The following is a 12,407-nucleotide window of genomic DNA, read 5'->3' as shown; positions in this document are numbered from 1 at the left end:
TTTGGCCACTTGCACGCTGTCATGAATAAACTCAGGGGATTTCAGAGAGTAGGAGTCATTAAACTAAATGAAATTTAACAAATAATTCTATCACCAGAAAAAAAAGAGAGAACACTAGCATTGTGTGATTTCAGGCAGGTTGGAATGAGGTAAGGAAACTGAAATTAAGAGCTCTGGGTTGGGAGCATGAGCTGATTACGCCAAGTGACAAACCACCCGGACTGGGATCTGAGTGGAGCCATGCACTGGTTGACACCTCAACACCACAATGCTCAACAGGGTGAGGTTTTTTACAGTGGCTGGAGTGCCAATCCTTCCACCACTGTTTTAAAGATAATCCACCGTAATAAATGGGTAATTGTCTCTTTTTCTGTCTGTGTGTCCTTCCACTTGCTATGTCTCGGTTATTCCAAAAGATGGTCGTCACAAACGTTTTTAGTAATAAAATGCATTGCATTTGTCTTTCCAGTAGATCGTGCATCACAGATATCAACACTGCTTTTACAAAGCCCATACCAAATGGCATATAACAGACATTAGGCATTGCATGGTGCAGTGCCAACATTAACACTGAGGTCTACATTGCTGATTTTAACCCGTCTAAGGTAATTGGCACAGCAAGTATGATATACAAGTAGAAGCCAGTGTACTTAGCATATTTAAAAATGAAGTATTATTAAGTCTGGGCAGAAGGTAAGTGGCGTAGACTGAAAAATATTTATACATTCAGCGGTGAGCTAAAAAGTTCATTTCTTGCATCATTTGACCGAGAGAAATCCATGATTTATACCAGAGGACGGCTGGCAAGATAGTTTAAAGTGGAGAATTAAGTCACTTAAAATTGTATAACATCTGCATTTAGAAAACTGCCAAATTTACATGGAAGTTTCTAGTGTAACAGGCATCATTGTATTAGCCTTCATATCCACAACAGTATGATGTGATGAGTAACAATCTTGCTGCGCCTCTTATGCCCTTCTCATAAAGTGTACTTTTAATTTTCAGACCCCCTACGTTGTGTAATATATCTTTGCTTAATCTGGCACATGTTTATCCAAACCTGAATTTTTGTCCAGATTCGTTATTAATATTTTTGCTGATTCTACAGTATTCCCCAGTTTTCCAAGTTTTGTATCATCTGCTAACTTAATCAGTTTTGTTAGTTATATTGTTAACAGGATCATTTATATAAATTAAAAACAACAGCTGCTCCAGAACTGATGCCTAAGGGACGCCATTTATTTCATGACCTAATTCAGAAAAAGTGCCTTGTAGTACAACCCATGGCTTTCTGCATTTAAGCCACTTCTGGACACATCTGCACCCTGTGCTTTAAATTATTACTTCTTTTAGTTTGATTGTTAGCTCCTTATGAGGTCATTTATCAAAATGATTTCATAATGAAATAATACAATTGACCCCAATTCTGCAATATTAGTGAATTCTGTTGTCAGCCATCTAAGCCCAAGATGACTCCTGCACTCATTGCTACTGAGAGAGATTCCAGATTCCCTGTATTTCTAAAAGACTGAGTTGTTTTTTTCTAAACACGAATGATATCTGCCTTCTTCAAATGGTAGTCTGAGAGCCATTTGCTAGTTATTTAAGTCATATTAAATGTTTGCCTATACATTAGTGCACAGTCTATGAGAGGTGTGTAAGGTATGGAGGGCACACAGTTTTAAACCGTGCCTTAATGTGCCTAATCGTATGAAAGTTAACGTGCTCTATTGAACGTACAGTGCCGTACATTTACAGCGTACTAACGGTGAAGTAAAGCATCTTTAAGGACAGAAACAACTCAAGTTTGACAAGAAAAGCTAAGTTTAGAGAAGAGACTTTTTTTCCAGTTTTATTCTACATGTGTGACAGCCTTTTTACTTTATTCTTGTGTTGACTGTTTGAATTTTCACTAAATCTTTTAAAACAAACTTTTGAATTGGGAAATTCCTTTTGGCATGCGTTTGACCCGTGCTTGAGCCTGCCTTACTCACCAGCAGCTACAGGTAATTACTAATTAGGTGCCTTATTAAATTATTCTTCTGTATTACTTGGAAGATATGGCAGCTTTCCTTTCATTCTTATGAACAGAAAATAAGCAGGCACAAAATATCTAAATATGCAGCATTACTTATACTGGTATATTATATAAATAGTAAAACGTTTTACTGAATTTCAGTAGCACCAATGTACCACTTTGGTGACCACTTGTATAGACCTGGCATATTCAATCCATTTTCATCCTAAGACCCCCTGCCATCTGCATTAGATAGGATTACTGACACTGTGTGGTTGTGTTTCCAGTTTCTCCAACACAGATTCCAGTATTTTCTTTGGAATACAAATTCCATAGCCTTGAATTAAACTAAGCAAAAATGGAAAAAGGGATTTGTCATGTTCTAGATACTCATAGCTTTGGTATATGTCATCATTTGTGTTCTCATTAAATTAAGTTGATTAATATTTTGTGTTTTCACCGTCATTTTTAATAATTGCCAGAATGGCTGCCATTGATATGCACATCAAAAAATATGAGCTTGTGTAAAAACGGACCTTTTTCTATGTCTAAAATCGAAAGAATAATTGAAATTGGGTAAATGATTATAATTTCTGTATTATCTATATCTATTATTCATTTATTATATTACATATCTACTGACGGGGTGGCATGGTGGTGCAGTGGGTAGCGCTGCTGCCTTGCAGTTAGGAGTCCTGGTTCACTTCCTGGGTCCTCCCTGCGTGGAGTTTGCATGTTCTCCCCGTGTCTGCGTGGGTTTCCTCCCACAGTCCAAAGACATGCAGGTCAGGTGCATTGGCGATTCTAACATTGACCTTGGTGTTTGTATGTGCGTACCCTGTGGTGGGCTGGCACCCTGCCCGGAGGCTTGTTTCCTACCTTGTGCCCTGGGATTGGCTCTAGCAGACCCCCCTGACCCTGTAGTTAGGATATAGCGGGTTGGATATCTACTGACTGTATTTATGTATCAAGATTGCAAATACCATACATTGCATCAATGTTCATATTGCTTACTACACGTCAGGATTGCTGCTACTTCTTTGTCTTGTCTTGTTTGTGTGTTAATTTTAAATTTTAATTTTAATTCTATTATTAATTTATTATTTGCACTTCATGTTGTTACTCTGTGGACCCTGAGCTTCGCAATTTTGTCTGTCTGTATACTTGTATATGGTTGAGATGACAATAAAGTTCACTTTGACTTTGACTTTGAAATGATTTTAGATATTTCTGTAAAGACAAGTAGATCAGAATAGAAACACAAAGCTGGCTTTTCAAATACATTGTGCTAACCGTAAGAGCCATTTGTTAGTTAGTCAGGTTACGTTAAGTTGATAAAAGTATTTTCTTAGTTATGCCCTAAATGTTTGCTTATGTTATTGTGCAAAGTCAATTGGAGGTTCTATTATAACCCGCACAAGCTGAATTAAATGATGTAGTATTCTAATTATTTCTTGTCCCCTTCACTACACACTAGTTCAGTTTATGATCTGCCTTGCAGTTGGTGAGGCAAACCCTTTCAAAGTGTATTGAACGTATTGCACATACTGAGCATACTAATGTACTAAAGTGAAGCCTGGGGAAGTCTGCCATAGAAAAGTAACAACTTTTAAATATAGAAAATAACTAAAGATTAATAGAAGAAAGATAAGGTTGTGGGCAGCACGGTGGCGCAGTGGTAGCGCTGCTGCCTCACAGTTAGGGGACCCGGGTTCCCTTCCCGGGTGCTCCCTGCGTGGAGTTTGCATGTTCTCCCCGTGTCTGCGTGGGTTTCCTCCCACAGTCCAAAGACATGCAGGTTAGGTGGATTGGCGATTCTAAATTGGTGTTTGTGTGGGTTGGCACCCTGCCCAGGACTGGTTCCTGCCTTGTGCCCTATGTTGGCTGGGATTGGCTCCAGCAGACCCCTGTGTTCAGATTCAGTGGGTTGGAAGATGGATGGAAGATAAGATTGTAATGAAACAGAAGAAAGCATTTTTGCCTTTTATTCTGCATGTGTAAAAACATTTTTTCAGAATTTTTGTGATTTTTTAAAACTTTCACTAAATCTTTTTAAAACAAACTTTATTGGACCGAGAAATTTCAACTTTGGGAACCTAGAAAAGATGAAACTTAACAAATCTTTGAAACATATTTTCATTACAAGCATAAGAAAATGTAGATCTGTTAAACAAATTCAGTAATCTGGCCACTACTTTCTATTTAAGAGAATAGTTGGAATTCCATATAATAAATACAGCTTTTAAAAGCAGTCCTTTATCAGTCCAGCATTACACTTACCTCAAATTGCCAAGAATTCTACAGTCAACTGGCACATGTGGCACTGATGTGTATAACACTCTGTCACACAGTATCTGCTAAACACATCACTGTTTATGGGAACTCACAGAAAGAGTAGGCAATAAACTTGAAGGTTCTGCTTTTAAGCCTTTACAAAGGTACAGTGGAGGGGGCCTATAAAAGACACATGGCATGCAGATGTCCTAAATAGCATGAAAGAAAGTGGCCTTCCTGTCTAAGCCATTCTGCCCCCCAGCATTCCAAAGGTCAAGAGTGCAGCGAGGAAATCCTGCGTCTGCCTCATCTACGTCATCAAGGCCTGAAACAGAAGGAGTGAAGACAAAGCAGAGAAAGACTAAAGAGGAATGAACGGAATTCCACACAAGATAAAAAGAACAGATATATGTGTCTTCCTTCTTCATCATTGACCTAATGAGATATTAATAACTGGAACTGGTGGAATTGGCTGTTTTAAAGCTTTCTTTGGGTTACAATTCACTACTGAGCCCTTCATACAGCCTTGTTTTGCCCCATGAATAGTTTCCATGCCAACTTTAATAAGTTAGTTGGCACTACACTCATGCCAATTGCCAGCGCATTAGACCGTTGTTTCTTTTAAAAAGAAGCACTTGGAAAAAACATAGGTGTACTTTACACATTTTAGTATATTGTTTTCTTTTTTTTGCAGAAGAAATTAAAAATTATTATAAGATAAATGTATGCATTCCTTAAAAATGCTGCAAGAATAGTTACTTTAAACATTTTGTCAGGATCTTTAAGACTGCTGGATGGAAGCTTATGTTTTTTTTTTTTCTGTAATATTTTACATTTTGCAATCGATTTAAAATATCTTTGTCTTGAATGAGCCCAGGTACTGGTGGCATCACCTGCTGGTTCCCCCCTGAATTCTAAAAAACAAAAAACAAAAGTCACTTATAATTAAATGGAATTGTGCTACGCATACACAGGACCCACTTTTGGTACTGTACCACTTTTCAAGTAATGAAGATTGCATCAAATGTACTGGGAATAGTGGTATTACAATGGAAAGCCCTTACTGAACTGTTCATTTGTTCATTTATCATAACTAGTAGTTTACACATTAAATAAAATTGACATTGTTATGTGTCGATAGTGCGCTATTAGCAAGTGACTGACAAGAACATGCTTAGTCCAAAACACGCGGAGACTGAATTTGTCATGAAGGAGGAAATCTCTACAGCTGAAATTCCTTCAAGTTATAAAAATGCAGGTAGAGATGAATGCGTGGAGACTAGCAGTGTCAGCTGATGAGTAAAACACTTTAAAGATGGGAACACAGGCCTTGTCAATCAGCTCCACAGTGTCCTGGTACACAATAATGTCTTTAGATTTTGTATTTGAAACTTGTTTTGGAACGATTTGTAATTATTTAAAATTTTCAGTTTATTATTTATGTGTTGAACATAATGGGTCACGTGACGACGGTCATCATATCTGTAATGTCACTTGAACTTCTGGTATTAAAAAGTCATGTGAATTTCCCCTTGGGATTAATAAAGTATCTATCTATCTATCTATCTATCTATCTATCTATCTATCTATCTATCTATCTATCTATCATATAGTGACTATCTATCTATCTATCTATCTCTCTATCTATCTATCTATCTATCTATCTATCTATCATATAGTGACTATCTATCTATCTATCTATCTATCTATCTATCTATCTATCTATCTATCTATCTATCTATCTATCTATCTATCTATCTATCTATCTATCTATCTATCTATCTATCTATCTATCTATCTATCTATCTATCTATCTATCTATCATATAGTGACTATCTATCTATCTATCTATCTATCTATCTATCTATCTATCTATCTATCTATCTATCTATCTATCTATCTATCTATCTATCTATCTATCTATGTGACATGAGTCGAGATTACTTATTTCTAGTGTTAGTTTCAATTCTAAGTAAGCCAAGTACTAGGCTTGTTTTGCTGTCAGTCTCTTCTTTGTCTTTGACTTTTATTTGGCCCCAGTGCTTTGGCTGCTTGATATATTGTTGATGTCCCGAGTTTGACCTTACTAGCAATGGCTATGTTTCAGATTCACGTTATTATCTAACGGTTCTTTCGTCACTCGCAATAAACTGTGAGACTCTGTCTCATTACACATAGTGGTTTGCCATGAACTGCCTCTACAAGGAACAAAAGAAAACAGTAATCACGACGGTTAACAGAAAGAATTGATGTGTGGCAATTAGAGAAAATAGAACAGTTTACATACATCTGATTGATTGAAATAACTTCCTTGTGAATTTCTTTTGATACACCCAAGTCATTGTGGCTACACCTTCCAAACTCACCAGTTACACTGTCCTATGTGCGGTCTTCTGAGGCTGTTATTATTTCAAACGCTGAAACGTTTGTTTTTACTGCATTTTCATTTTTTCAGGAGAGACTTAACCTGTAACTAAATGGTTGTATTTTGCAATACAACTTAGTTAAAAACAGCTTCTGAAGTCAATGGGCCCTTCTTTCATTCTGCAGTTATTGCCACCATACTTGAATGAAAACAGTTTTATTATCCTTGCCTGATGAGAAAAATAGGCCTGAAATCTGTTATAAATTTGTTTTATTTTGTGCATTGCTTACCTTCATATTAAGTTCATGGCCTACAGTAACAATACTGTTGAAGATTACACATTAACAGTCAACTGTTACAGCTATTTTCAATGAGTTCAGCTTTTAAGATAATTCAATCAATGAGACGTTGAGTAAAATGACACCTTTTATTGGCTAACTATAAAGATTACAATATGCAAGCTTTCGAGGCAACTCTGGACCCTTCTTCAGCCAAGATGTATCATGTCAATCAAGATGTAAATGTAAATCATGTAAATCATCGATTTGATTTACATCTTGCCAGAAGAAGTGGCCTGAGTTGCATCGAAATATTTTTAGGTGGCCAATAAAATGTGTAATTTTGCTTGACTTCTAACTACATTCATAATGACTAACATGGTACAACACCCTAGTACTAAGATAAGGCAGAATAGAAAGTGTTCACTTTTCCATTAATTACAAACAGTGGTTTTGCTTTGTGTCATGTCCATCCTGGGTATGACGTTAATCTGCATCCAGCCCTGCATGAAGGCCTTCCAACCTGCAGGGAAAACCTGGGGGTTGGTGGCAGAATTGGCACTCCAGCCACCATAAAAAACCCTCACACTGGTTCCATTCCATCTGAACTAGTGTGGTGCTAAGGGTGTCCCCCATCGCATGGCTGCACTCGGGTCCTAATCTGCGATTGGTTTGTCATGCGGCAATGTGCTGTTTCAGTGCGTGTTCCTAACTTCCTCCATGTTGGTGCAGAGCTTCTCTGTGAGGAGTCTGCATGTTCGCTCTGTGACTGTGTATTTTTTCTGTAGTATTTCTGGTTTTCTTCCCACATCCTAAAAGATGTGCAAGTTAAAGTAATTAGTAACTACAAATAGGTATCATAGGACTAACTGTGGGTATATACATTCATGTTTCCTGTGATGGATGAGCATCCCATGTAGACTATGTGTCTGCTTTGTGCCAAGTAGTGTAAGTATGTGCATTGAGCACCTAACTGGATATGCAGTCAGGTCCATAAGTATTTGGACAGTGACACAATTTTCATAATTTTGTCTCTGTGTGCTTGCCTAAAATCTGGAACTCACGGTCATCTCCAAGTGCTGGGTTTCCACTGATGCTTTGCCACTCCTTTACTGCCGCTGTCTTCAGGTGCTGCTTGTTCATTGGGCTTTCTGCCATCAGTTTCAACTTCAGCAAGTGAAATGCATGTCCAGTTGGGTTGAGGTCAGTTGATTGACTCGGCCTTTGAAGAATTTTCCACTACCTTGAGTTGAAAAACAGTTGATTTGCTTGCTTGAAGCATTTTTGGCTCATTGTCCATCTGTATTAGGAAGCAAAATCCTGTGAGGTTGGCTGAATCTGAGCAGAAAGTATAATCCTATAAACTTCAGAATTCATTCTGCATTAACAAACACTAGTATCTGACTTTATTCCCAGCCATGCATGATCATGCCATAACACTGCCAACATCATGTTTCACAGATGATGTGGTATTCATCGGATCATGAGCCATTTTTTCTCTTCTCGGTACTCTTCTCTTTCCAACATATATACCTTGGTCCAAAGAAAATTATTCCAGAACTGGACAGAATTTAAAAAAAATGTTTTCTGGCAAAGTCTAATTTGTCCTTCCTATGCTTGAGGATTACCAGTACCTTGTGTTAAACCGTCTTCTCTTGAAGACTTTGGCAGTGATAGGTCAACCTTCTGGAAAGTGTTCTTGGTTTGGCTAAATGACATGATGAGGTTCTTCTTCACCAAGGACAGAGTTCTGCAATCATCCAGCACAGTTGTCTTCTGTGGTTTTCTAGACCATTTGGTGTTGCTGAGTTCACCAGTGTTTTCCTTCTTTTAAAGAATGTACCAAATGGCTGATTTGACCACTCCTGGTGTTTCTGTTATCATCTCTAAAGGGTTTGTTTTGTTTTCTCTGCCTAATGATGGCCTGCTTTTACTTGCATGAACATCTCTTTAGACCTCAGATTGAGAGTTCACGGTGATAGCTTCCAAATGCAAATTCCACGCTTGGAATTAATTCTGGACCTTTTAACTGTTTAATAGTTAATGAAATAATGAGGGAACTGCTCCCACCCGTCCATGGAACAGCATTTTAGTCCAATGTCCAAATACTTTTGAGCCCTATGCAGAAAAATGTCTGTCATTCCTAAACAGCTCATAAGATATTTTTGGTAAAAACCCCTTAAATTAAAGCTGCAAGTCTGCACTTCAATCGCATAATGATTCCTTTATTTCCAACCCATTATGGTGGTGTACAGAGCCACAGTTATGAAAATTGTGTCACTGTCCAAATACTTATGGACCTGACTGTAATTGGTTCTGGATGTATGTTGTTATAAATTCAGCATTTTATTTTACTAAATTCTTTTCTCCTTGGACTTCTCAATTCAAAGTGCCACAGTGGGTTCTGGGAGGGAGAAAAGTATGCCTAATGCTGTGGTGCAGTACTAATTTTATTAAAATGATGTTATGTTATACTGTACATCACGCTCTTTGGCATTGGACATTACTTGAGGTGGCCTTTTTGGATTAGGAAGAAGCTCCATGATGGAAGAGAAGGGTAATAAGTATGAGGCAGAGGGAATGTGGATGGTTTGAGTAGTTATAGAGTCGATGAGATGTTATAGGCCATATACTGTACACTGCTAAGAAAGAAAAAGAGCTGATGGTAGCCATTTCTGCTAAATGTGGCATAACCAGTTATTGAGCCACAGGACAATGACTTTTTCACAGGGGTTATTGGGAATTGTAAAACCTTTAATAAAATAAATATAAATAAATAAGATCACTAAGTTTTGTATTATTTGTTAATTTGTTATTAATGTAATGATAGGTTCTGGCTGAGAATAACATAACAAGTTACCTTCTCTGACATGTTTATTCCATTTCAGGGTCTTGGGGGTTCTAAAAAGATCCATTCATCCATTATCCAACCCGCTATATCCTAACTACAGGGTCATGGGGGTCTTCCAGAGCCAATCTCAGACAACACAGGACGCAAGGCAGGAAACAAACTCTGGGCAGGGCACCAGTCCACTGCAGGGCGCACACACACACCAAACATACAAAAGGGACAATTTAGAATCGCCAATGCACTTACCCTGCATGTCTTTGGACTGTGGGAGGAAACCGGAAGCACCCGGAGGAAACCCACACAGACACGGGGAGAACATGCAAACTCCACGCTCGGAGGACTCGGGAAGCAAACCCAGGTCTCCTAACTGAGAGGCAGCAGTGCTACCCACTGCTCCACCATGCCGCTGTTCTAAAAAGATTCATTATATAATTATGCAGTATAGCAAACAGATGCTTTTTTTTCTCAGTAATACACTAATTCTTCATGTAAAGTATCAAAAAAAAACCAACAGATGTCTGTTAATACTCTCCATTTTATATATTCTTGTGATTGACAAGATGTGAGAATGGCTTAGAATGGGTTTTTCATTAGCAGAACGTAGAACACAGTGTTTGCTTTATTTATCCATATAATTTTCTTCACAATAGACTGACTCATTGAACAGAGTAGCATCGAAAAACCCACAAGCGTAGGACCTATAATGCAGATAAATAATAAATCAACCACCTGCCTGTTAGGTAGAAGAAGTAAATGCAGTTAATGCCTAATTTATTATTTATCACATATGAAGCTACATAATTTTAAGATATTATTCTTGAATTTTTCATTTGAATCATCTCGTATCATTCTGCCTCTTTAAACCTACAATTTTGTGATATTTGTAGAGGGCTAACAGACTGCTGGTTGCAAATTCCATGGAGGGTTCCATTACTCATTGTTTTGTGCTAATGTCAGCATGCTTGGTTTTCTCTATAAATACTCCTACAGTCACACTAAACATACAGTATGTGTAGCTATATTTATCGGAATTCACTTTGCTTTAGAAATCTGTTCACTAAAAAGAAGATTTCCATAATATTTTAATAAAGCCGTCCTGACACGAGTACGTTTTGGCAGCACAGCAATTACAGAATATTGAAAGTTTACAAACCTGGTACATTTCAGATGAAGTGTTCTCCAACAGAAGAGGATGTTAATCATTTGTTTTGTTTTGTTTTTTTTGTTTCAGACATGCAACAGAAGAATCCATGGCACAGAAAATTAATTGTGATCCTCGCAATTTTATTCATTGTGGGCATTGTAGCAATTGTCACTACGGCAGTACTACAGAATAAGCCTCTTCCTCAGAAGATGAAGGTAAGCCATTTTAATTTCATTATATAAATTTTGTTAATGTTTTGTTGTTGTGACCAACAAAAACATTTTTAAAAAGGACTGCTTAGTAAAATAAGTGTCAGAGGATTAATGAGAAGTCAAGCTAACTAAAAAGATGACAACATGCAAGCTTTCAAGTCAATTCAGGTACCTTCTTCAGGCGAGATGTAATCAGGGGATTGACTTGCCTCGAAAGCTGGCATATTGTAATATTTTTAGTTAGCCAATAAAAAGTGTCATTTTGCTTGACGTCTCATTACATCCATAATGGCTAACATGGTACAACACCCTAGTAATGTCAGAGGTTTGAAATTGCTAAGCAAGAAACACTAAACAAGTAGAAGTTTAAAACCTGCATAAAGAGACTAAGATAAGATTTTAATTTGGGAACCAGCAAAGTCCATCCATCTATCCATTGTCCAACCCGCTATATCCTAACACGGTCACGGAGGCCTGCTGGAGTCAATCCCAGGGCACAAGGCAGGAACAAATCCCTGGGCAGGGCACCAGCCCACTGCAGGGCACACACACACTGGGGACAATTTAGGATCACCAATGCACCTAACCTGCAGGTACTTGGACTGTGGGAGGAAACCAGAGTACCCAGAGGAAACCCACGCAGACACGGGGAGAACATGCAAACTCCACGCAGGGAGGACCCAGGAAGCGAATCCAAGTCTCCTTACTGTGAGGCAGCAATGCTACCACTGCGCCACCGTGCCGCCGTTCTTAAAAGATTCATTATAAAATTACGCAGAATAGCAAACAGATGCTTTTTTTCTCAGTAATTCACTAATCTATACTAATAAAAGGCAAAGCCCTCACTGACTGACTGACTCACTCACTCACTCACTCACTGACTCATCACTAATTCTCCAACTTCCCGTGTAGGTAGAAGGCTGAAATTTGGTAGGCTCATTCCTTACAGCTTACTTACAAAAGTTAAGCAGGTTTCATTTCGAAGTTCTACGCGTAACGGTCGACAATGTCCGCCATTATAAACTTTCTTATTTATGGCCCCATCTTCACGAAATTTGGCAGGCGGCTTCCCTGTGCTAACCGAAACCGATGTGCATTCTTATTTTGGTGGTATGACGTCAGTGTTGGCCGCCATATTGAACTTTCGAACATCACTAATTCTCCAACTTCCCGTGTAGGTAGAAGGCTGAAATTTGGCAGGCTCATTCCTTACAGCTTACTTACAAAAGTTAAGCAGGTTTCATTTCGAAATTCTACACGTAACGG

The 12,407-nt window shown here is 38.2% G+C and overlaps 1 protein-coding gene across 2 annotated transcripts in view; it reads left to right on the top strand.

The window, feature by feature from the left end:
• entpd1 (ectonucleoside triphosphate diphosphohydrolase 1) overlaps nt 1-12,407 on the top strand; it is a 145,678-nt gene that overhangs the window by 85,946 nt on the left and 47,325 nt on the right. For both annotated transcript variants that reach the window (XM_039776139.1, XM_039776131.1), the window contains exon 2: nt 11,017-11,144. In XM_039776139.1, the coding sequence (XP_039632073.1) occupies nt 11,017-11,144 (128 nt within the window). The remainder of the gene's footprint in view (nt 1-11,016; nt 11,145-12,407) is intronic.

This window comes from Polypterus senegalus, chromosome 1 (genome assembly GCF_016835505.1).
Source record: "Polypterus senegalus isolate Bchr_013 chromosome 1, ASM1683550v1, whole genome shotgun sequence".
Classification (NCBI taxonomy): domain Eukaryota; kingdom Metazoa; phylum Chordata; class Cladistia; order Polypteriformes; family Polypteridae; genus Polypterus; species Polypterus senegalus.
This window is presented reverse-complemented; position numbering and strand designations above follow the sequence as displayed.